Consider the following 26,383-nt stretch of genomic DNA (forward strand, 5'->3'; position numbering starts at 1 on the left):
GGAGTTGTCTTTCTTGGACGAGGTCAAATGAGACCCAAACCATGGTCAGCATCTACTCATCTTGTATGGGACGGGGACGGGGTAGCAGTTTATTATTATAGCATTCATGCTTCACTGTTAGAGACTTTTTCATTTGAAAATTATATATCGAATTATGCCTTCTGTTATAATAAGTCATACTGTATGATTCTCGGTATTTTGTCTAACCGTTCATTTCTATTTGAGAATTTATTAGCGAATGTTATTTCGGTGTTATTTCCAAGGCAGCATCATCCGGAAATGTTGTATAATCACGAAAACAAATCGTTATAAATTTATTGATAAACAACCGTAACCATATTCAAATATATACGGGAACAAAAACAAACGAACTAGAGATTTTATGAATGATGCTGCGATAAGTCAACGTCATGCTCATGCTGCACCGTCGATAAGGGATTCATTGAGAAATCGCCAGATTGTCAGATAAAGGGGATTTCATTTTTCAAGACTGAAATAGAAGTGTCGACAGTTATAATAATTTATTTCTCACATTTCTAGACAGCGTATTCCTAGTACTCCGAGCACGTAATAAATATCGATCAGATTGAAGGATACATACTTGCCTCTATTTCTGCGTGGAAAGATGCTGATAAATTTGTTCCATGTGAATGCACTCGATATGGAAATATCCACTGGAGGGAGGATAAATCAGGGCCTTGATATCGATGGTATATTGGGTTTTTGACTGATGCTCACTTCGAGAAGGATTCGAACAAATTTGAAGGAGAATGGACCGCATCTGTAATGAGCTAGGAGTACCACTTCAACTTCTACACCTGAAACCTAATACTAATAGAACATACGATGCTCTATACAGGGTCTTTACTAAAGATGCTGCAGAAATCAGGAGGTGATCTTGACCTCGTAAGATATGAGGAGGAAAAGTGGTTCAAGATAAATTGTAGACAAAAAATTCAACGAAATTTATTCAGACAATGAGATATTCAGGCAAATTTATACATTCTGCTTCTTAACTGCTGGTAGGCATTCAATTTGAGGCATTTCCCTATTATTGTATCCCAACTGAAAGAGAGTTTGAAAAATTCGAATTTGTAAAAAAATCTTATGTCCTGTTCTATACTCCATTCACATTTATTTTAGGAGTCGGTTGGCGATGAAATAATTTTCTCAAATTTTTGTAACTAGAACGGAGTAAGGTTGGCACTCATGAACGCCGTTGCCACAACTAATATCAATTTTTATTACGAAAATGCCGAAAGTGATTGAAAAAAGAGACAGGGTTTCAGGAAATGAATCTGAACGACTTTTATTTCAGCTGAATATTTCTACAATCAGAAAGAAATGTGAATGAAGAGGATGACAAAGAATTAGGTTATTTGGAGACCCAAAAAAGTGGTGGCATTTGAGAATTTTATGTTTGAGTGAATTAAAGCGAAAAGTTTACTACAGGATTTTCATATCATCATAGAATAAGTTCCCGAAAACTGATTTTTCTATTTTTCATTTGACTTGTCCTATACATTGTAAATGTCTTAAGGTACCAATAAATACCTAATTATCATTATTATTATAATATATCTATGTATTAAGATGAACAGCCACAAATACGCGCCAGTTGTCCTGTTAATTATTTATTCATGTGAAATTTTCGTTCAAAGGTGCAGTTTATCTTGACTTGAAACTTCCTTTAATTCCTTTTACTTATATTGAGGCAAGATGATTTTTGTTGTAGAATTTAACATTCTTGTAATTATCTGTTAATTACTTAGGGAGATACCCATTCCCAACCACCGCATCATATGCATTTCATCGTCGGGTTAATATTTTTGCAATCTACATGATGTAACGTATTCAAACTTTAGCCAAAGAAGATAACGAACATTAACTCTCCTCAAGCTAGTGCATATTATGATATTATACTAATCTCCAGTATTTTCCATGCAAATAACTGGATTTGGTATGCCTTCAATCAGTTTTTATAAACTTCTATTATGTTCGTAACATATTTTCCGAAGATATTCGACAATGTGATAAAATACGTAATACCAGAAACTTTTACGAAGAACGGGCAACATAGCGTTGATTTAAAACCCAAAAATGTTTTGACAAGCGTCATAATCCCACATTTTCGTACTATACAGAGTGAAATGTGTCAAATTTCCATGGCCAACCGAGTGCTAAAATAAAAATGAATGGAGTATATTTGCCCAGTGTATGAAACAGCTATCGATACTTAGGCGCTTTTCGCAAATCGGAAGCACCTCACTCATCATTTCGAAAGGCCGACAATTAAGCAACGCTCAGCGAAAATCCCGGACTAACCAAAGTTGTGCAATGCCGAAGATATCAACGATTCCTGGCGCTGCGTGGACCAAAGCTCGCAGGAAATGACGAAGTGCCACACTAAAATAGCGGAAACGATCCATGGAGTTTTCCCTTCAACGTTCACTCAGTCGATATGTTCTATTTCGGTCGTACCTTTCAAAATTCCACATTGTGCGCGACCTGCCCCCTTTCACCGGTCCAGATAAACAAAATAAAAATTTCGAAGCTGTCATCTCCAGTCTGTCACGCTCCAGAAATAAACTGGCCTAGGCCCCGTATGCTCCTTTATGTTTGCCGGCTTCAATCGATGATACAAAGCTTGAGCTACCCCAAAACAATAGGTCCTTTCGTTTGCATAAAAAGTGTAGCACTTTTCTACACTCGATTTGATTTGCACCAGTGTAGAGGAAGTGTAGTCAAAAGGAGATGTAGATAAACTACACCTCCTCTACACTGGTGTAAATTAAACGAATACTAAAATCGAGTGTAGAAAAGTGCTACACTTTTTGTGCAACCGAAAGGACCTAATGTAGCTTTTAATTTTCGCGGAGTATGGAAATCTGAATATTGCCACAAACGAATTCTCAGAAAAAATGGAAATAACGAAGCGATATAGCTAGAAAGGCCCTTCTTCCTTCTCTTATTCACCAAATTTAAAGTGAATATAGAATATTAAACGCTTTCAATTTGTTTATATTATTAGGGTATTGACTTAACCTTCTTCGAATCATATATTCATCAAAATATTTCATCATCACTATCGCTTTCGATCTGATTACTCAAACATGGGAACTTGGGAAAATGAGGACTATTCATTGGAGTTTTGCTCGATGTTTTCAGCAGAATAATTAGTATTCAGAAGTCCTCAAGTATCATGATGACACTTTTTCCAAATAGTAATATAATTATGAGAACTCTCGTTCGTGATTGTTTGTGCATACTCATATTACGCGTATTGTGAGGGTCAACGCAGGAAAAAGAAATCACATTGTTTTTCTTTAGAATTTCGCAGTCGTCAACTGACATCCGTCGATGGGGAGAGGTCATTGGCGTACAAGAATTCCCTATTGGGTGGTTACGAGGTTAACAATATCGTGAGTACCTACCCACTCCTTTTCCTGCACATTTATTGTTTTTATCAGATGAACATCTGCTTGGAAAATACTTTTTTTGAATTTTATTTCACTTTACGCGCGTCTTCTCGTATTGGAATTGTTGATAACGTCATTTCTTATGAAAAAATCCTTGTTTTAGTTCAATGTTGATAGTATATTTTGCTATACATTTGGCAGAGGCCACTTCAACATTTTATGGATTACCTAGGAATAGTTACTGATGAAATGAATTTTCAAACTTCAAACCAAAAACCAAGACTTGGCCTTCAACAGATTTGACGTATTCGTGTTAGCCCCTTACACTTATAGCCCAACTAATGAAGAACAGTACATTTACCCTATGATGATTAATTTTTTTTTTAAATCCGATCAACAATATTCCACGGTATATGACTCGTTTACATTGTGTATTATATTTTCGTACATCCTGTATGTAGAAAAGGTAAAGGAAATCTCAGATCTGAATCAACAAACTATTTCTGGAAGAAAATTGTGGAATTGATTCTTTATTCTTATATTGAAAACATTTTGCTGATGACAAATCCAAGTTTTTACTGATCCATGAAAAAATTTTTTGGGACGCCACTGAATCAACAATAACATAAAAATATGGAACCGACTCTCACAGTGATATCGAACAACAATAAAGAGAATATATGTCGACAAAGGGACTAAAGTATAATGTGGGAATTTTTCAGACAAAGGCAATCAATTTAAATACTGTTTGTAATTTTCATGTTATTTTCTACAAAACCTCTAAGATTAAAATGAAGAGATAGTGGACTAGATTCATGACCCCATTATTGAAGAAAATTAATTTTCATTGTGAAAGAAGCCGCTTATCTTTGTAGGTGTGAAAGTTATGTAATTGGTTATGTTTAGAGGGAAGTATAGTATTTCCAAAAGATGGAGTTACAAAAGTTATATGGCTTTTTTCAGAAAAATTAAGTTAGGGTTAGGGACTTGACATTATATACTTACATATGTAGAAAATGCTTTTGCAATGTAGCGAAAATCATGTAATTTTGTCTTCGAGGGAGTCAAAATTAAATTACTAGGTCGATCAGACCTATCGTTCAAGCAGTTTTCTTGAATTACAATTTTCTGGAGCAATCTGTTTGCTCTTGAATATGAAAGGTACTGCTTTACCAGAATTGACTTTCTGTAAAGAGATACCAACAAATATTTCAATTATTCCTACACTCCCTTTTTTGGCTTCAACATGAAGGAAGTATGTTCATGAAATGAAATTTAATGTTGCCCATCTGTTACCTTTTGAGTTCTTAGCATGTTATATGACGAGGAAAGTCCAAATCAGTCAGCCATTACGAAATTCCCATCCGAAGATAACCACAAGCATTATTTCAGGATGAACATGTATGCAGTGGCCGTTTGAACAGGATGGGAATTTTTCTGTTCATTCTCTTTCCTTCCTCCGCTAATAGAGTAAGAGATGTCATCCGACGATTGAGCTGGTTCATTTATGGAATGGATATTCTGTCGGAAGCGCTAATGGTCTATGTGGTATTTCTTGGTTATCGAATGATGCATTCCTGCAATTTCAATGAAACCGCATCCTCTTTATTTTAATTCACTGTTTATCAGACAGTCGGTCGCTGTTTTGAATTAATAATATTCTGCAGCTCTTGCAGGCACCAAACTGGCTGTCGACTTCGACGTCCTTGAGTTGATCGTTGTGGGAAAACGTTTTTCACTTTTTTGAAGGTTTCTTCGAGTTTTTTCGTTCTATTTCTGTTTTCTCTTCAAACACACAAAAATAGTTGTATGAATAATGGCAGTTATGAAAAGACTCGTACATATACTAGCGTGGATAGGGGAGAGAGTGTTATGCTTCAGTTTTCCCATAGATTAATCTAAGATTTTACCCTTCCAAAATGAGAGTTTTAAATTCTGATGGGGCATCAAATCTTAATGGACTTTCCTGCAACTGCAAGTTAATTGAACTAAATTTCAGAGGAGAATAGTGAATTGTATAATATAAGTAGTTTAAGCGAATTAAAAAAACGTTTTTCGCAATGAGAAAAGGGAAGTGTCAGGAGGATTATTAAATAAGTCCTACACACGTTTCCACAAATCTCTAGTCTGACCTAATGGTTCAATTGTGGCTCTGATGAAACGGAAGAGAATGCTCAATTACAAAATGAGCTACATGATATTATTGTGGATGAGTCATTAATTTAGTTATAATTCCTCTAAACACCGAATAATATTACTGAGAAATTCCCATTTTTCGAATTTTGGGATGAAAACTCCTAGACAATCTAAAATTTGGTAGTGGTTCTATATTCCTCTTTATATTTGAGAAAGCGATCTTCGGGAGTAGAAAAAACTAAATTTTGACCCATCGATCTAAGTTTTTGTATCTTCAATATTGAAAAATCCGAATGGAAATAAAATATTAACTAATTGGCGTATTTTAGGAAAGTAAACGACACACAGTTAATTCCTATTTGCTCAAGTTATCTCATGAGGTGTATCAAATTATTTCCGTTTAATGCTTTTCGGTTTATTTGCTGGAAGATGCTTTGAAATATGATGTATGTATACTTGAGCTCAATTTTTATCTTACTACACCATTCATCATTTCGAATCTAATATATTGCGTGTACTAAAGGATAAATAACACAATTAAATTCTCGATAAAATCTACCCTGTGCGTCTTCGTGTGCTACACGTGGAAAAAGGACAATAAAAAATATAATGAAATTACTCCTCATTAGATTGGGAAATGGAAAAATGGAACTTTGCATCTAGACGTCGAGCTATAAATGCTCGAAAGCAGCTTTGATTTGGGGTACAATAGATCTTGAGGTCGCAGTACAACTCAACTCCCTTTAAAAACTAGAAATCTAAGTTTATAAGTACATAGATTTTTTAATGGTGGAAGATTACAATCAGGGCAGTAGCATAAATAAAAAATTACGCGATTCTTCATCATTTCCCCTCATTATTGTTGTAATCGAAATAGAAATATCACACAAATTGCTTTCAAAGTTGAATGATGGGACTGAAAGAATTTCTCCTTTACTGAATTTCAGAAAAAAGTTTCTGTGTTAATAGTAGCCCTTGTTGTTAATACGCAGGTATATTGTGTTTACTGCGGAGAAAAAATAGATCACAGGAACTTGATGTATTATGTCCATTATGAATATTCTGTTTTTCACATCGAGCGTTTAGCTTTCATTGTGGATCGAACAGAGAAAGTGGATAATATTTTCGCATGAATTCTATTCATGTTTATGAAATTTAATTGTTGGTATTTTTCTAATTGAAGATAATGGAGTTGTTTTTGGTGTGAAGAAGATTTATGAATACATATTGTGTAATTTTTGCAAGATGTTTTTCAAATTTAAATAGTTCTCTTCTTGTTAGCATAATGACTCAATAACAAAATATATCAGCGCTTAGGAAGCTCTCTAGAGAATTCTGATACTGAGAATTTCTTATGTTTTAATGTTTTCTTCATCTGAGGAATATAATCATTATTGTTTTATGTGAGGGATTCTCTTGAAGTGCAATGCAATTAATTCCTTTAGCAAATCAATTTAAACTTCAAAGGATGTGAGTCTTTCAAGCCAAGAGCCTTTTGAAAAACCGACAAGCGTTCATATATCATACACATATCTCGGATTTATTGCTGGCATTAAAATATTGACCCTTGAGAACCCATATATGTCAATGATATCAACATAAATTCAGTGAGCATATGAAGGATTCTGTTGTGTCTTTCCGATAAATATTGACAGAAGATAATGCCAAACTTCCGTTTAATGCATAGCGATCTGGAAAAGTATCCGATGATCACGATATGGATGTGGATTCATCTTGGAAATTCTGTTCATTCCGACGAAAAATTTGACATGAACAGAACAGTTTAGTTTAGCGCAATATTTTAATCCCTTTATTGGTATAGGTACCTGCCTACATATTTCTAAACGGCTTGAATAATTTCGATTAAATATCGACATGGGATATTTTTCCTATTGAATAATGAATAAAAGCAAAGATGTTCTATGAAATCTTTCGACAGTTCGTAGATGAAAACTACAGCTTCTGTTCGGCAAAATCTAAGACAGATAAACAGATCTAAACAGTTTCTAGGTCATTTGAAGCCATTTACATCGTATTCCTGTTTTCCTGCAAGTGTGTAGCAACTCCGACACTAAAATTTTTTAATGATCCTACTTACTAGCGACAGTTTTCAGAAGTAGATTTATCACCGAAACAAGTCATCAATCTCTATACATGAGGATAGTGAAGGAGATAATAACTACCACATTTTGATCAGATGAATGATTATGAAATGTTCGTAAAATCTAAAAATAGGCACATAGACAAAGTGGATTTCTTCAGCACTCAGCATAAATCGACTTTAAGTGAAATAAATGATTATATTGATGCATAAAGACATCCAACTATTTACCTGACACTCCACTCTACGTGTAAATTGTTGGAAAAATCGTTCATGATTGTTCCCAACTAATTTGTATTGTAATTTTCAGAATAACATTTATATTGGTTGAACCAACGTTGAAGAATAATATTTCAAAAATGTCTGTGAAGATGTGAGATGCCTCTTCTGATTTTTAATTAGCAGTCAGTCGATTATGAATTCCGATCCCACTGAAATAGTCACACGTAAAGAATTAGATGGCAATTTAAGTATAGGCGGCTTATTTAATAAGGAATCATAAACGTTGTTAGTGGAAAAGGAAACGGATATGACTATATTATTTAATATGAATAATTCGTCTAGAGGCGCACTCTTGCCAGAGATTACAAATAGAGATTTGTTCCTTATAAAGCTGAGGAGTCTTTTTCTAAGATGGAGGAATAGCCTTATTGTTCCTCACAAACAATTTCAATGAATTTATTATATTGTGAGGGATATGAAATAAGTGTATTTGTAGTTTTATTATACACATATCTCAGAATCTTTCAGAGAAACCTGTTACTTCCATTAATTTCCAGGAAGTCTAGATTTATACAGGGTGTAAATGAAGAGTTGCCAATTACTATGATACAGCTTCTTAAAGGAGGAAACTGGAAAGCAATTTTTAATTTTCATTAAAGAAAAACAGAAAACTGACAGAAATTCGAACTATTCATTTACACCATGTGTACGTATGTGCTAGAAGTAAGGGTATAAATAGATGTATGTCCGCCTTGCTTTCAGTTAAGGACGTGCTGTGAATATTACTTCATCTTCTTATTCGTACATACGCTCAGAGTAAAGAGATGATTTGCATATTGCAAACCAGGTGTGGTCCTTATATTCACTTCCCGTGAAGAACTTTTCATTCGTGAAGCAGTTCGTGACAGTTTGAACGTATCTACGCGAAATTAATTCAGAGGATTCAACAGAAATCATTTGCATACGATTTGGAAGAATGAAGTCATTCATACCTGGGGTGGTTAAGAGGCATTTCCGAGCTATATATTATGAATTACGTTCTTTTTTGGCATAGCTACTCAATAAATGGTTTTATTTTTATGCGTCCTGCGATGAAGTTTACAATTTTATAAATACATAGGTACATAAATGATTATCGTAGAAAACATACCACATAATAAAGACACTCCACCTTTATACAGAACAGAGTAGGTAATAAGTAATTGCTTTCTGTAAGTCTTAAAATAATGCTCGTAATTTCATTCAAGTTTTATATAATAATCCGTTAAATCATAAATAAATAAATGTGATTCTTAAAGTTTAGGTGGGCACTTTTGAATTTCTAGATAAAGGTATCAGCTGGAATGGCATTTATTCTTATTTTTGCAGTTGAGTGGCGAAATACATATTTGGTTAGTGTTATAAAAAATCTGATGACTTGGAAAAAACAATTTGTATGGCTGGAACATGAAATACTCGTTTCCTTCTATATAGTATTCGGTAATTTAAAACTTTTTCTTTTTTCTGTCCTTTCTTTATGAGGATGTATTGATATCTAGTTAGCCTAGACCAGTTCCCGTCAATTTGCACATGAGAAAAATTGCTGCAAAATGGATACCCAAATGTTTGAATGTTGACGAAAAGCGTGCAAGGGTAGAAGCATCGCGTTCGATCTGTGATCGATTTGAAAACGATGTAGACTTCTTAAACCGAATTGTTGCTATGCATGAGACTTGGGTACATTTCCACGATCCAGAAACAAAGCAACAATTGATGGAATGGCGACACTCTGGTTCTCCACGACCTAAGAAGTTTCGTGTCCAAAAATCTGCTGGAAAAGTTCTTGCTTCAGTTCTTTGGGATTGCCATGGAGCATCATATTCATGATGGATTTTTTGGATAAGGGTAGAACAATAACTGGAGATTACTATTCGCCATTACTGACCACTCTACGGGAAAGGATTTAAGAGAAAAGACGCGGAAAGCTATCCAAATGTAAATCTCATGTTGCCATGCAAAAAATTCGTGATTTAGGGTTTGAATTACTAGAACACCCCCCTTATTCACCAGATTTGGCTCCATCTCTTTCCTCAACTGAAAAAAAGTTTAAGGTCGTAAATTTTCTTCCAACGAGGAGATAATAAAAGCTGTGGAGGTCTGGTTTGCAAATCAAGAAGAAAAATTTTTTCGAAAGGTGCATGTAGAGACGTTGCAGGTTTGCTGTAATAATGGTATCCAATTAAGAGGAAAATATGTTGAGTAAAAAAATATTTTGACATTGAAATTTTGTTTGGTTCTATAGTAGGCTAAGAATTTTTCAATATATCATCGTACTTGAATTTGTTCACATATTTTTACGTGATATAATGTCTATCTTCTTTGCATCCCCTAATCATTTATGCAACACGAAAGAATAATTGAATTGAATTCGAATTATTTCACTGTAAATTCTCTATTTTATTTTGCAGTTTATCTTCGAGAATGATACGCCCTTTTTGCACGAAAATTCAATAATCGTGGGTGAAAAATTTGAGCCCAGTTAATGCGATCGCTCTTAAAACCACTTCCTGCGCAACTTCCCCCAACCCAATTGTAATTGAATCGAGCAAATGAGGAGAATAGAGGCTAAAATATACCTACGCTCATCCGGTACGAATTTGATATCTTACTATGAAAATTTATTCTCCTCTCCCAGAATTTGATGATGCAATTATTCAGGTGAAGTATAATCACAGGAGTAACCGCATGTTTCCACTGTTAATTCCATTGTGCGAAATTTTGCGGACGGGTTAATTACATAACTAATATTTTATTCCACATATTTTCACATGATAAATGCATATCAACATTATATCTTTTCATATACCTAGGGGAAAACAATGGTTCAAGAGAATCTATTAAAACATTGCTACAAATAAAACTACCACAATAAAAAAATAACGTTTATAAATTATATACAAATGTACAAAACTAGAGGATGTCTAGATTTATTTCCTAGATAAAATACATAGAAAAGATTCGAATAATTAATGGTTACATTACATTTGCGAATGGACTAACAAAGTATTTACATTTTTATACGTTTTCTGACCTATTTTTCAAGATATGCCGATTGAAATTTTTGTCTGAGTCTGAGAACTTCCGAGTCAGATGAGAATAAATGGTGGTAAAACGGTATGTATTTAAAATAATATGTTTGTTTCTTAAAATCGATAATTGAAGTTTATTTAAAACTGGAGTTTTTCTCATCGACAAAAGGAATATAATGCCAATGTTTGTCATTGAATGGGGAATCAGTATAGATACTATTTTTTTTCTTCATTGTATGGATTTACTAGGACAAGTAACAGACAAAAATATCAACTGTTATCTTACTAGGTTCTCATCATTCGTCCAAGAAAGCCTCGGAGAAATTGTATCATGGCTATATTGAAATGAACTGTTCAATATTCGAATCATTCTTGAAAGAGTCACGATTAAATTTTAAGTTTTAACTATCGAATAAACTGAGAAGTAGAATTTTTTACTCAGTTTCGAGAAATCGTAACGCTATGTATAGTAACTCTACAGCTGAAAATCTCTTAGTATTCCTTAGCTAACTGACTAGTTTCCTTTCAGTAAGGAAAGATCTGCTCAAGAGGAAAATTCTGGAAGTTGTCGTTCATTATTTTCGTAAATGCAGTGCTAACCAAATCATTGATTAGAGGACTCAAAACAACGAATCCTGGCTGCCAGGCGCTGTTGATAATCCAATCCAGCATGTTTTCTAAAATTAAACGAATATTATTATTTTCGGGAATACACAGAGGCGTACCTGAAATTTTATTCTTAGCCTAATATACGTTATGACAAGGTATATACAATCATCCTGGGTTTATTATTTACAACAATATGTAGAAATCACTGCAATTCATAAAGATTAAAGATCACACGATTAGAGGTACAGGGTGGGCAAAATTCGATGGAATTGAATGGCAGATCTGTAACCGTAAGAGCTAGGGAAAAATGGATGGCACGTTTCCGACCTCAATTTTACATACAGTGTGATACAATTTCCATGATTCCGAGAGCCGACAATGCCCAGATATTGTTTTGTATTTTTAGTTTGTAAAGACATGTACTGCAAATAGCAACTGCAACCCTCTATATAAAAAAAAAATGAATAGTTTTCCCAAGAGACATAATACAATGGGACGTACAAAAAACACGAACTTAGGGTATGAATCAAGGTTTATAATCCTTGGGTATGAATGACATCCAGATTATAACATCATAGAGTAATTGAGAGTTGCCCTACACCTTTTATTTTTTCATTCATTCATGGCTCCATAACCCCTTCACCAAAGATAGAGTTACAACACATTGCATCTACACACTAGATGTATGTATGTATTTCCCTAGTATCCCACTCAGTTGTGGCACCCAAGCAAAAGTTGATATGACTTGTCACTCCTGCCAGGGACACAATTTCCTAAGTACGCCCCTGAACACCATCGAACATGTGTTGTTCCGAAAATATCCCGAAAATCAAACATTATGTTCGACATCAAAACTGAGATGAGAATGCGTTAGCACGAACAGATTTATAAACAGCTTGTAATAAATTCTGGTCATTAAAATGCGCTTTAAAACTTTCAAAACACTCATAATCTGTATTCACTTGACGGAAGAATGATTGACTTTTTTCGATAAATCTGAACCATTTCACGAACAATGGCTCTTTTGAATTGGACCGATATGAGTTTAATTGCAATTTGGGTTAGGTTTTTATCGTTTTAGTCACTACAGCTGTTTGATTTTTACTCGTTGGCGTTATCAAATTGAGATTATTATTTCATGTTTATGTGTGTTGTTTGATGAATGGAAATAACAGAACTCAGAACTTGATGATTTTATCTGGAGTACCTATAGAGATGTGATATATATGTATTTATCTATTGTATTATTTTCAGGAAGGAGGAGTTATGATGGAAATATGTTTTTACAAAGGATTATGATCACCAATCTAGATATTAACAAAGCTAATCACTCTTGTGTTTCCAGTATTAGGAAGAGATATTTTGATATCTGTGGAAACACCCAAGTGAAGTACGTTTTGCAAGGCAATATTTGACTACAATGGTGGAAGTAACGCCTTTAACCCTGATAGGCAACTAATCAAACACAGTTTGTACATTATGTGTAAACATCAAAGCAGAGACTGATCTAAGTATCCGTTTGTACTTTGAGACTCTGATATTCGTGAAATGTTATACCCAGAGACAACCTGGTACTGAAACTTGTCGAACACTCATACAAATAATTTTGTAACCCATACAGACAGGAGACAGGAGATTAAAATTTCCAATAAGCACCCTCCTGTAACTGAGCATTCTTGACTTTTTTAATTACCTACTATCCTCCTTCCTCCAGCTAAGTGTCCGATATGAAGTTCCAGCTTTTTGGAGTTCTGTATATTGACCTTTACTTTCAGCGGTGGATGTGGGACATATTTGCCTCGTTGGTCCTTCTGGGGTTTCCTGGTTATCGTTGTTGTTTGAACGAAGTCGTACAATCCCAAACTCCAAGAGCCCTTGTTGGACATTGGGCGTCCCATGAAGGTACCATCAATTTCGTACCAACCATTCAACTTTTTGTCTGGGAACGTTTGAGTGTACTGAATGAGATCGTTTTGGAAGTCACATCTGAAAAAAACGTACCAGTCCTATTTATTTTGGTGTCTTTCATAGCCACTCATCACTTCTGATTCTCGAATGTGACTATGTGACTTTGGATATCAGTTAACGTTGTTGCAGCAAATCTGAATTTCAGTCCAGAATAGTGATAGATATCTATCTATTCTATTCTATTCATGTTATGTTATAGTTATACATATACACGGCTCATATAGAATTTTTTTATTGAGTTGAGGATTTGCAGCCACCTTGATGGGTTTCCAAATTCATTGATTTTTTGTTGCAAAAACAACTCAGTAAAGTGTTCTGATGCAATTAATTCTCAACTCATTAAGCGAAAATGCAAGATTGCATGATTTACGACAACATATTATCAGAGAGATTGATGAATCGAGCTGAAAAATACTAACAACTTTTCTGGTAAACAATATTTGTAGCTCAAATCTGTGAATATTTAGCAGGAAATACTCTTGTTTCGAACTCGTTCAGTTGTTTCGAATTCTAGATTGAAATATTTAAAAAAAGAAAAGAGACATTAAAAACATTCTCCTGGTGGGAAATTCTGCTCTGATGTAAAAATTCCCAAACATCAAAAATTCTCCACTTCTGAGATTGAAGATGAAAGCAAGTAAATCGTAAAGCAACGTACAAATACAGTATGATTCGTTTGAAAATTTCCCTTACGTAATTCACTCTCTCAAGGAAAATCACACAAACCTGAATTTGGTCATTTCTGAAACGGACCAACCAGCCTCTGTCACATTTCGCAAGACCAGCTTGTAGTTGAATAATAAGTTGCTCCTCTTCTGGGTCACCTCTTCAGCGTAGAAGGGGTCCAGCGGTGATATCCCATAATCTGGCAAACCTGGGAAAAAATCCGGACAAATTTTTGAGAAATTTATGATGAAAGGAAATATGGAGCGTAGAGGATTGACCTCTACGCTTTTGAGGAAATAAATCAAACAATGGTACCCAGTTTGAAAGGAACTCTCCAAGATGAGACCAAATTAAGAAAATTTAAGTATGAAAACTCTACACGTGTAACTCAACACTTTTCATTTCACGTATTTCCAGAAAAAAATTGTAAAAACTGCAAATGAATCTTACCTGACTTATAATAGGGCCTGAGCTTGTTGATGCTATCCCTGACACAATTGTCAAAGTTGGTGCTATTTTTTCGACAATATCCGAAGTGCCTCCCTGAAACAAATTTTATCATCTCAAACAAAACCATATATTTTATGTTCAGATATAATAATTCACATTTGAAGAAATGGTAAATAAGGTAAATAAGAGATTTCAGTCAGGATGTCTGTGATATTTCTGCCAGTATTCTTTCAGGATTTATGTTGGACAGATAAATAAATATTTAAGTGGTGAACTTACTCAAATCAACTTGACATTTAACCACTACAAAGGCGCAGCAAAAAACTATAATAATCCTCATCATTGCTTAAGTTGAATCAACAGATTAGAGTCAAGAACAATTTCGAAACTATTCAACACATTTTCAGGCACCTTTGTTATCTTCACTCAAAGACTTCAGACTAAGAGAACTGCATGTTTTGTTGATTATTACCTCACTCAACCCCACTTGAGAGTTGTGCAAGTTGAATGATCAAATTTAAAAGGTAGGCTGGTATCTATAGATCACCTCTGATACCTTACTTTCACGGGATTTTTCAAGAATATTGTTCCGATATTCGTGGACGTAAATGTGTTATTATGCCACACGCGGTAATGAATTCTGAATAGTTATGTCATAAGTAAAGGCAGATACCTGTGGATTGAACAGTTCCGATTTCTCGATCTCGGAAATTTCATTCATATGTAACCAAATAAATGCCAATAATTGAACTAATATTGCTGCAGGCTATGGTACTGAAATAATTAATTGTCATGATGAATGAATTAGAATGGGTTTACCCTTAAATTTATGCGTTGATCAATTTCTATAACGAGGAAGGAAATTCAGCGTATCAATTTTTTCTGCAACCTGCATGGTGAATGCGTAACACAGACATTTTAGTTCCCAATTTCCTCCATGAGATATGATTTCCATAATCAAACTACTTCCTAATCATGACTGCACACCATGGTTTCGGTATTATACTACCATTTTCAGTTAAGCTTAATGATCAGATCAGAATCTTTGGAGACGAGCTTAGCATCTGCACTGGTGGCATGAGAATTCCAAATACATAGGTTTTCTGAAGTTCGAGATTTCATCAAAACACATTTCCTGCAAACAGAAATATCTGAGTCTCTTAGTTGGCACACTCTGTATGTAGAAATACCCTCATATTATTATTATTAGATGCTACAGAGTGCAGAATGATTGAAAATATGAAATTCTCGATAGAGAATTACAAAATTCATGACCAATTTCGAATATTTTTCTAATATATCATTTGAAATCCACGAAAATTTTCATTTTAGCTGACACTTGGGAGCCTCATTGATTTTTGTTGTGCATTGCATTGAATTATCTATATATATATATATATATATATATTCTTTTGATATAGAGCATTACAATCTTGCTTGAACAGCAAACAATAATTATAGCATGTGTATGAGATACAGTTTTAGCAGAGGTTAGCGTAACGGGGTACCATACAAATTGGTGTATGATACAAGAGCTTAGGGAAAAACCTCAGTAAAAAAACCCTTTCTCCCCGTGAGTGTAGTGGATTGTAATTGTTCACGAAATAAGCTGAAATATTCCATATTGAAAGGCATCTCGCACTGCAAAAATTGATTCTTTCTCCAACAAAGAGGAAAATCCAGAAAGTCTTCTCCAAGATACCAGAAACTTTTATCTGAAATAAAGAGAAAACAAAAGCAGAGAAACGTAAAATAATAAAATTAAATACAATATGTCAGATTGACCTAAAATTGACAACCCAATTCAAAAAAGATTCGGAAACTGCATGTATAGCTCTAAAACCATCCTGAAATTTATAAATTGGACAATGATTAACTAGATGATTTATGGTTTCTTCTGGTTCCCCGCATTCACAACCAGGGCTTTCAACTGAATTCCACCTGAAAAGCATGCTATTGCAACGTCCGTGACCTGTTCTTATACGATTCAGAATACACCATATTTTCCTGGGAAGATCAAAACCAGGAACTCTATTCGAAGGATCAGTTACTAATTCTTTGTTGAAAATAGTGCACCTATTCCATTCAGACTGTCAAAGGTCTTTGTCACTTATATTCGAATTAAGAAAGGAGTTGGACCATAAAGGTTTACGCGACTTCAGTCTTGGAATGGTATTTTCGGGAATATAGGATAGAATTGGGAACGAGTCTGGATAGGATTGGAATTTTTTCCAGGAATTCATAACCGCAGTCTGTCTACGAATATGAGGCGGTAAAATGTTTGAAAGAACTGGTAACCATTGAATAAGTGAAGATCTAATAGTTCCAGTTATGGTTCTCATGGAAAGATTCAGTTGTGCATCAATTTTCTGCACATGAGCACTATTAATCCAAACGGGGCAACAATATTCAGCAGCCGAAAAAACCAAAGCTAGGGCTACCGTTCGAAGAGTGTAAATGAATAGTTGCGAAAAAGTTTAGAAGGTAGTTCAAAAAGTAGTGTTGGTCTTTCGTAAATTTTTTTGAGCAGCCCCTACTTAGATACAGCTCCCTAAAATTGGCACTTAGAAAGCTTGATGCATTTCGAACAAATAAGGGCTCTTGTAATTTCTAAAAGAAACGGTCATATTATAAGGTATCACAACAACATTTTTTTATTGGATTGAGGATTGCTTTTAAGGTGCCATCTTATGGGGGCTATGAAATAAAAGACTCACTATTTTTTGACAAGAAATCATCCCCTTTCTATTAACGATCATCCCTTTTATTTTACTATTCATATCAAAGATCTCTTATAAGAAATTATAAATAAAAATATAACGTGCTTTGAATATTCAGAAAAACAATCTTCATTTTTCATGTATAGGTACAGCAATTTTCGGTTTGAGTGAAAAATGTTGTAACTTTTAACTATTCCCTAGTGATGATCATTGTGAAATCCACTTCTCCATCGGCAATTAACAGAAATTAACAATTATTCGTTGAATGTCGCAGGCTATTAACCCTTCTTCTCATTTCTCAATATCCTATGCTCAGAAAATAAAGTGCATCAAACTTTATGAAACATGACTTATCATGAACGAGGATATTAATTTGAGAGAAAGTATTTGCGAGTTACAAGTACTACTCAAGACTTTATAGTAAATGATCAGCGCACACGGAGGTCGGTTTGCATATTATTTTCTCCGCTAGATCAAGTTCGCACCTAGATCGCTAATATTCAAAATGTATGATGTAGATTTGCTTATATTGCTACTTGTGGGGCTAACTCATTCTGCAACTGTGAACGAAGATAATATTCGTGAGTATCTCATAAAATATTCCATCTATTGTTTTATATAATAGTGTTCCTGATCTTGGAATTATGAATTAATATTTTCCCCCATTATGTAACATCTCAGTTTATATTCTCGAATGGTTATTTTGAAATTTTATTCGGCAATTCCACTGTAGAAAGTATTTAGCAACACGTGAATATTCAATCTGTTGAAAACGATTCATTTAATTGCATTATTAATCAGTAATCACAACTGAAATTAAGGAGAAAATTTTTCGGACCTCTAAAACCATTGGAAAAATTCTCCCATTTATTGTGCCCATCGTTTCATCAAATGATGAATTTTTTCATTGCTCGATCTTTCTTCAACTCATGGAAATTTGAAAAAAGTTACCTAACGTATACGTTAGTCCATTAAATTTTCGAAATATGTAGGTACCTAGTGGTTTTTCTGATTTTTATGTTATTATGATTTATACTAACGATGTTAAGTAGTATTCTTGTGCTTCAACATTAATCGAAAAAGGACCATCATTCGTAATTGTTGGCAAGGTAGAAAAAAATTCTGAAACTTTGAAAATTATCTTTATTGTTTATTGGGAATAAGAAATTTCACGAAGTCAATGTACTTCAACTCGCTTTCTGTTCCTACATTTTTATGAAGGTTCTTCTATAGCTGCAGAAAGTGAAAGCACTATCAGAGAGTGATAATCCTCTACACTACACGAAATATCAATCTACAACGTAGCAAAAGAAAATGGATGTTATATACGGCGTAAACAGAATAGCGGAACCAAAAGTACCGTGAAGAATTTATGTTTTACATGAAATCGTTCATTTCCAGGGAAATAATTCATTCATTGAACTACTCATATGTTATCAGTTCCTACTAAATAATGAGAAATGGCGCATTACGAGATTGTTATGAATGAGAACTCCGAAAAACACAACTTCGTTTTGTATATTTCATATCGTTCTCTCTATAAATGTCGGTTGAATGTACAGACATTAAAAATGCGTTTTCTGTAGTTGATAGAATACAATTCTTGAATATGACTTCAAGAGGTTAATTTAGATCTTGAAATTAAACCTAGGAAGGCTGAAACTGAATCTCAAAAATGGGAATAACCAGAAAAATCCACTGAAAATCCGAATGCGTTCAAGATCTTTATTATTTCAATAACGATGACAAAAAAATAGTTATTAATATGAGAATTCATCATGACTGAGATGTACTTTTCAGCCCCGTATGTCAAGCAATGTTACGAAGGAGATCCAGAAGTAATTCAATGTTTCAAGAGTGCGCTCCATCATCTAACTCCATATCTGGCTACTGGAATCCCAGAAATTGAATTACCCTCCGTTGAACCTTTCAGAATGGAAGAACTCTCCCTGTCTCTCACTACAGGGCCAAACGGATACAAGGTATCTTTATTGGACATAGACATCTTTGGTGCAAGCAATTTCAGCGTGAAGAAAATAAGGTATGTACAATATTGGACACCAAGGCAGCATCTAACATGTTACTTCATTATTATTTTGTCTTGCTAATTCATTCCTACTCAGTGATGGTTATTTTTGAATAATTTATTTTCAGCATTATCGAGAAGAAATAATCAGTAACTTAACAGTTTTCAATATATTAGTACCTTTTGCAAAATGTAGTTATGTCTAATAATTATATCAATTCTTTTTCATCAGGCTTAGTGAAAAGGACGAACCCTTCGAAACAAGAATACATATTCCAAAATTGAGGATAAATTCGAGGTACCAAAGCAGTGGAGTCCTGATCATATTACCTGCAAGTGGTAATGGAACTTTCAATGGGTTATTCGGTAAAATAATTTCATCTTGCGATGATCTTTTCCCATTTATTATCGGATCTTTCGAATTGTAGAAGATGTAACTGCTATAGTAAGAGGAACAGCCAGTATTTCAGAGAGAGAGGGCGTTAAATATCTGCACATTGATACATTGAACGTGGATATAGCAATAAAGAATGTGAAAATGAACGTCAAGGATATTTATAGGAATAATAGGATATTGAGTAAGTTCCAATTTTTTCCAGAAAGTGGGGAGATATAATGAGAAGAAACTCAGCTGGTTATTTATTATTCCAATGTCATTATCTACGTTTCTGTTAATTTCAATTCGAATTTATGTTAAGTTATAAATCCAAGTCAACAAGCTATGAACTACATCGATTTTTTTTATCAAATTCTCAATTTGTCCGATTTAGCAGCTTTCTCATTAAGTTATTTTTCAGCTCAAGCAATAAACCTATTCTTACTTGACAATGGACAAGAAATCCTCAGGATAATGTTACCGCAACTAAGGAAGAAACTTGCGGCTTTGTTTATGAGCATTTCAAACAAATTATTGAGTCATCTGCCATTGGATGTATTTTATGTACCATTGTCGAAGCAGAAGAAGACTTAGGTTTGAAGGATACCAAAAAGATAACAGTGATTTAGATTATATTGTTTATTTTTATATAGAGTGTAGTTGAATAAAATTGATTTATAATTAGTAGGTATTATAATCTGTTGTGAATATGAAAAGAACTGAGTGATTTAGTGGAGAAATAAAATAAAAGCCTTTCATAAGAAAATTAACAATAAAACCCAATCTTCCTTCTTTTACTGTCTAGGATGTTTCCAGAAATATGAAGGAAATAAATCCTTCCTCCATGAAAATATGAAAATTTCCGTTTGAAAAAAGTGCTATAGAAATTTTGTTTTTAAGGAATGTCTGCTCAGAAATTTTTTATATGAAAGTTCAATACTATTTATATATCACACATTAAATTTTTTCGCAACTATTCATTTACACCCTGTGTATTCACCCTCCAGAAGAATATCTATTGTAATAGCGAATTAGCTTTACAAGTGGTTAGAAATTCATCTCAGGGAGAGTTATGTAATTCAATTTTCCCATTTTAATCATGGATTTTCACCAAATATCGGTAACATCATAATTTCCTAATTTTTTCCTGTGGAGCAAAAATTGAATTGAATTTTTTAAAGAACCTTCAAAGGGCGTAGTTTATTTTACAATAGGAAAAATGAGTACAGAGTTAAATCAAGTGAATACATACCTACTAGGTATAGTTAGTTGTGAAGAAAATTTTCCAATAAAAGTCACAAAAAATTTAGTTTTTCCATATTCGAATAAATATTGCAAGGAAAAAATCGATTTTTGTCACTATATAGTTTTTGAGCACAAAACTTTGGACTTTCATGATTGGTTCGACAAAAAAAATCAATGAATGATATACCCTTTGGAATATTTAGAAGTGTTGAGACTATTTTAGGGAATTGAAAATGAATGATGCAACAAATATTCGAATAAAATTCGAAATCTTGGGGTTCAAGATTGTCGCCTGTAGTTTTTTCCAGGTGAAAACAAAAGTGTGTCAAAATAATTTCTAGTGAAATGAACATTGAAAAGTTCGATGGAGTGCTACCAATATACGAAGATAAAATGACTCGTTTGGATAAGCCCGCACTATTTGAAAGGAAATTTCTTTTATTCGGGGAAGAATGATCTCATCAATTTTTTGTTAAAATCAACCGTCATTCCAGGAAGTCACGCACACCTCTGGCAAGGATCCACTTTCGAATTCAACACGAAAAGTTGATGACAGTTTTGCATTATTATTAATGACAAAGGATGCTGATTTCAGATCATTGAAATGTTTAATCGATTTATCTACGTCAGAGGATGGAGGAAAACAGTTGAATAACTAATAGGGGAGCAACTGTTTCGATAAAGCTATAAAGTTGTGAGTAGCAGAGTATGCCCCTACTCGATCGAGGAGTTCAAAGTCACGGTCAGCCTATTGGAGGTCAGTCGGTGCAAGAACTTCTTCTTACTTGGTGATCGTTTTGGATAGGCATCAAAAATGTACAGGTTCATACGTCAAGTTACCTTCCTGGTAGTGTTCCAGTTTTACTTTAGTGGCATTGAATGTAAGTAGTTTAACATCCTTATTTTTAATGTTTTTAGATGATGCGTAACAGTTTATCTTCAATTTTCTATAGCTAGTTTTGTATGTCGGTAAGTTCATGTGTGAAAAATTCAAGAAAAATCCAAAACCTGCTTATTTATTTGAAATTTTGTTTTCAAAAGTCTGATTTCGAAGAAAATTTTGATAGTACTACTACTATAGTTCGTACTGCTTTTCTCCGAACACATTACTTTTCAGTATGAGGACGAATATTTATATTACAGTAGATAGCAGTAGAAGAGACGAAATTTTTAGGGCAATATATTCCTAGCTTATTTCTGTGAACGTCATTTTCTTTTTCATCATTTTCATTGAATTGGAGAGGAGCAATTCCAAGGATCAATGTTCTGGTTTTTTCTCATTTTCTGGACGAAAATGTAATATCTATACTATATTCGTCAAATGTATCAAAAAACTGATTTCGATAGCATCTACTGATCTTTGTTTCTCTGTGTATGTTTGATGTATGTATTGATTCTTTGGCAGTTTTCCAATGGTTGTATTGTTCAATCCTTAACACTATTTTATAAGAATTATTTTTCTACTTACAAATCTCTATGTAAGAACTCTTACCATTCATACTCATTAAGTGATTAAACACTGAACTTTTTCTTATCGAAGAAAGCAAATGATTAGTAATCAAAATAATTGCATGTTTCTCTTACTGTATAAATTTCTCTTTTTTCATGCTTTTCACATGAACCCAACATCCATAAACTGCTCTCTTTCAATCGATGCTTTTTCTGATAGAATCACCGAATGGTTTTCATATTATGCATATTGCACACAACACAATTATTGAAGATAGTTGAGAAAATTCATGAAAATCCTTCTTATTCTCTCTCACACAAATACTGTCTTTACAAGTGAAACGCCGAAGAATGTTAGAGTCGTCTGAAAGAACCGTTAATTACGATGGTTTGATACTGGTATATATTTAACGAAGCAAAATTTCACCGTTACAAATTATATGACATCATCTCAGATCGATTTATTTTAGCATATATCGCTCTCATTTTCCATAATGATTATAATTTCACCGTCAGTTAGTTTACGCTACGATATTAAACTTGTTGCTCATGATATGAATGAAACTGCTTGACGATTTTCGAGTGGGGGCCAAATTTTTTCTTATCACTCATATCCATAGATGTGAAGTTTTCTCCTCAAATAGATTATGGAAGTTAATACTCTGTGCTTGAATTTTATTCTTAGCTGCATCTGTTGGGCTTGAAAGTTTGCGTATCTGCTTCCTAAAGAATTTTTCTTCATATCTGAAATCACTCTAGAAGTTAATATAATTTTTTTCACATAGATTCCACTTGCAATTAATGTAGTGGCACAAACTAGGGGGCACATATTTATGGGCTGAAAGTAATTACCACGATTCCATAGTCTGCCTCTTCAGAGTGATCTCTGTTGAGTAACAAATCGATAAAAGACCATAAATTGAAGTTCATCATCGGTGCATAATCTTTGATTGCTATTTCCAAATAGAGAATAAATTACATATTCATGATTCCTACTGTCACCGAGGAAAATGTTACTCAAATTTCGGTACAGATTTCTCGTGAAATCGAAAGTGAAAATGTAGACTTCCTTGTTTCTTCCACTAAATGGTGTTGTATCTTCTTGACTTTTTATCCTCTGTTACCTGTGTTACGCATCAATAGAGTGCTATTGGCATGTACAGTTCAATATTTTTATACGTGGCAAGTATGTCTTTGCTGATTAAGATTCATAGTTGAATACCTATTTTTTTTTTCTACTCCTGGGGGTTTTCACCGAATTTTCTACACTCATTCCGATAATGTCCCCAAAATTTGCCAGTTTTTTTGGCTGTCCAAAGACAGGATTTTCTTCAACGGTTGAACTCACCATTCTTGACGAGAGCAATCCCTACATGGTTTTTCAGTTGGGGCTAGAGAACATTTCCATGTCTAGGGTTGGGGCAATGTCAGCATAAACTTCCACAAGCATTCGAAGCATTTCAGTTGCCCTTTTCTTCCAATTAAAGAAGAAAAAACTCACTACCATGACTGAGTATATTTGAAATTGGGGCAAAATTTAGAAATATTCCACATATCAGGATGAAAACATTAAAATTTGTTGTTTATGAAAGGGAAAATCGTAAAATTCTGTTTTAAATTCAATCGTGGATAGTATTCCTGGAGTTTTTTATTACACATATTCCTACATGAATTTCACGTCTTATGGCTCATTTTGAATCTGGAAAAGTACCTGGCTTGTGCATGTGCACCTCAAGAGACAATAACCTCTTGATCAAGACTCTATATGTTATTTCAAGCTGATGCGTATTATAGTTAATCCAAAACTTTTGTGTTTCAGCTGCTTATTTCTTGAAGAGATGTTCCAGGAGCGATCCAAACTTCAACATATGCCTGCAGGATTCTGCCAATTACCTGATAGCAAACATGAGACGTGGAATACCCGAATTGGGACTTTATGAACCAGAACCTATTGTCATTGACGAAATCGGAATAGCTTTGGGAGGTGGGCCTGATGGGTATCGGGCGACATTCAAAAACATCGAGGCTTACGGGGTCAGTAACACAACTGTTACGGCCGTAAGGTATGTGACCTACTTCAATGAAAAGAAAACGGGTTCCGAAGAAGGATGATTCGGTTTTTGTGAGTTGATCACTCTTGAAATCCTGATTCGTCTACAAGAATTGTGTCTGTCGTTTAAATCGATCCATGTAGTCTCAGTTATACTCTATACGACTACAGAGTGAAATTTTCAAAGGACCAAAATGGCATTCAGTTAAATTTCCTGAATTTTTGGGATGATATAGGCGTCAAATATGAAGTAGAGCTTTTTGCTTTGAGAAATTTCGAAAAGCCTATGTACCTATTGTGTGAACACAATCCCTCAATGATTATAGAGGGTGATTTATTAAGGGCGGCAAACTGAATTGATAAAATGCCAATATTTTTAGAACGACAAGAGATTGAGTTTGATGATAGTACTGTTTCTTAGAAAAATGTTTGTTTTTCAATTAAAGGTATCCTGTATTTCAGAAAAACATCGTTTAATTCTCTAGAATTTTTGATATTATGTGATTTTTGGGGCTTGAACCTTCAGAAAGAGCTAAGTAATCCAAAAAATTATCCGAGTAATGATTTCTCTTTCCTCAGCTGGATTTGGGTGATAATTCTTTTTTGGAATTTCATGAAAATATTTTATTTCAGATCTGACATCGATACATACCAATTTCAGTACACAATGTACATACCAAAGATATCTGCTAAGGCTCAATATCAATCCAGTGGTATTCTTATTCTAGTCCAAGCCTCTGGTGGGGGAAATTACTGGGGTGAATATGGTGAGTAATTTGGTTGAGTACCTCAGCCAAAAAATGAAATTATTGAACACTAAAGCAAACTAATTTCACTCAATAACATATCACCTTAATTTTAGAGGGAATCAAGGTCAAAGTGTATATTAAAGCTGCTCCTAGATCAGTGAATGGACGTTCTTACCTCAAATTGCAACAGATGAAGATGGATTTCAGCGTTAAAAATATTCAAATGGGCGTCGATAATGTACATAATGGAAATTCTGTTATACGTAAGTTTTTTGGCGATAATGTTAGCTCAATTAAGATTTTGAATCCAAGAAAATGAGAAAAAGGACAAGATAATAAGAATGATTATTTTTTCACGAATGTGTTTGAAGATCTTATCATTCTGAAATTTAGTAACCTACAACTCGAACAAATTTTCGTGTCAGGCATTTGATGCTGAACGAAAATAACGAATGATACTCCTACTTCCTCAATAATCCAACTTACCATTCCGCAGAGGCTGCGTTGAACCTTTTCATCAACTCCAACGCCCAGGAACTCCTCAAAGAGATGAAACCCGATCTGAAAAGGAAACTGTTGGAGTTAATGTCGAGCTTCGTGGAAAATTTGTTCAACAACATACCATTAGATGCGTGGATCTCGGAATGATCCAAGCTACCACTTAGTCACAGTGTTTCGAATCGAATACTGAATTTGTTGATAATTATTCTAGTTTTTAAGTAATTTATTGTTATTTAGTATTGTTGCATGTTCTGTGTATATGTGATTCAAGTGAAAATTAAGGAGACAAACGAGAGGCTTATTTAAATGAAGGAAAGGAAGTTGATAATGAAAAAGAGATGATATATTAGTTTGGTAGTTGGATTTATATATTCAATGTTTTAATGTATATTGAAGTTAATATTTGTTGCCTTGAAAGTGAGATGAGATGATTGTAGTTCAATATAATTCAACCTCTTCTGATTGTGGATATTTGAATTACACATCCCTGCAATAAAACTCCTACTATGTACAATATAATATACGCCTAATACCTAATAGACGTGTGTCTCAACGAAAAAGGTTCAGAGAAAACGATAACAAAATTTACACCCAAAAAAGATTGTAGACAATCAACTCAAATGTGTAG

At 34.0% G+C, this 26,383-nt stretch overlaps 3 protein-coding genes across 3 annotated transcripts; 2 read left to right on the plus strand and 1 right to left on the minus strand.

Annotated features, from left to right (window-relative positions):
* Nucleotides 1–11,050: 11,050 nt before the first annotated feature.
* On the minus strand, nucleotides 11,051–15,248 carry LOC123311899. Its single transcript, XM_044896019.1, has 5 exons — nucleotides 14,919–15,248; nucleotides 14,640–14,732; nucleotides 14,250–14,397; nucleotides 13,249–13,541; nucleotides 11,051–11,623 (listed from the first exon to the last, which is right to left on the minus strand). The coding sequence occupies exons 1-5, from the start codon at nucleotides 14,980–14,982 to the stop codon at nucleotides 11,472–11,474; spliced, it is 750 nt and encodes a 249-aa protein (XP_044751954.1). The 5' UTR covers nucleotides 14,983–15,248; the 3' UTR covers nucleotides 11,051–11,471.
* Nucleotides 15,249–17,688: 2,440 nt separating this feature from the next.
* Nucleotides 17,689–20,492, plus strand: LOC123312280. Its single transcript, XM_044896630.1, has 5 exons — nucleotides 17,689–17,940; nucleotides 19,160–19,400; nucleotides 19,618–19,751; nucleotides 19,814–19,963; nucleotides 20,183–20,492. The coding sequence occupies exons 1-5, from the start codon at nucleotides 17,865–17,867 to the stop codon at nucleotides 20,353–20,355; spliced, it is 774 nt and encodes a 257-aa protein (XP_044752565.1). The 5' UTR covers nucleotides 17,689–17,864; the 3' UTR covers nucleotides 20,356–20,492.
* Nucleotides 20,493–21,690: 1,198 nt separating this feature from the next.
* On the plus strand, nucleotides 21,691–26,218 carry LOC123312282 (protein takeout). Its single transcript, XM_044896632.1, has 5 exons — nucleotides 21,691–21,887; nucleotides 24,275–24,518; nucleotides 25,139–25,272; nucleotides 25,368–25,517; nucleotides 25,751–26,218. The coding sequence occupies exons 1-5, from the start codon at nucleotides 21,821–21,823 to the stop codon at nucleotides 25,900–25,902; spliced, it is 747 nt and encodes a 248-aa protein (XP_044752567.1). The 5' UTR covers nucleotides 21,691–21,820; the 3' UTR covers nucleotides 25,903–26,218.
* Nucleotides 26,219–26,383: the final 165 nt, after the last annotated feature.

The sequence above is a fragment of the Coccinella septempunctata genome, chromosome 4, assembly GCF_907165205.1.
Source record: "Coccinella septempunctata chromosome 4, icCocSept1.1, whole genome shotgun sequence".
Taxonomy (NCBI): Eukaryota; Metazoa; Arthropoda; class Insecta; order Coleoptera; family Coccinellidae; genus Coccinella; species Coccinella septempunctata.

What these genes read in the sequence shown, in the direction of transcription:
- LOC123311899 (XM_044896019.1), bottom strand. Translation starts at nt 14,982, where the DNA reads ATGATGAGGATTATTATAGTTTTTTGCTGCGCCTTTGTAGTGGTTAAA. An exon ending in CAGGCCCTATTATAAGTCAG is followed by an intron (nt 14,398 to 14,639) that starts GTAAGATTCATT and finishes ATTTTTTCCCAG; the next exon opens with GTTTGCCAGATTATGGGATA. An exon ending in TCAGAAATGACCAAATTCAG is followed by an intron (nt 13,542 to 14,249) that starts GTTTGTGTGATT and finishes CGTTTTTTTCAG; the next exon opens with ATGTGACTTCCAAAACGATC.
- LOC123312282 (XM_044896632.1), top strand. Translation starts at nt 21,821, where the DNA reads ATGTACAGGTTCATACGTCAAGTTACCTTCCTGGTAGTGTTCCAGTTT. An exon ending in TTACTTTAGTGGCATTGAAT is followed by an intron (nt 21,888 to 24,274) that starts GTAAGTAGTTTA and finishes TTTGTGTTTCAG; the next exon opens with CTGCTTATTTCTTGAAGAGA. An exon ending in TAATGGAAATTCTGTTATAC is followed by an intron (nt 25,518 to 25,750) that starts GTAAGTTTTTTG and finishes ACCATTCCGCAG; the next exon opens with AGGCTGCGTTGAACCTTTTC.
- LOC123312280 (XM_044896630.1), top strand. Translation starts at nt 17,865, where the DNA reads ATGTATGATGTAGATTTGCTTATATTGCTACTTGTGGGGCTAACTCAT. An exon ending in TTCAGCGTGAAGAAAATAAG is followed by an intron (nt 19,401 to 19,617) that starts GTATGTACAATA and finishes CTTTTTCATCAG; the next exon opens with GCTTAGTGAAAAGGACGAAC. An exon ending in TAGGAATAATAGGATATTGA is followed by an intron (nt 19,964 to 20,182) that starts GTAAGTTCCAAT and finishes GTTATTTTTCAG; the next exon opens with CTCAAGCAATAAACCTATTC.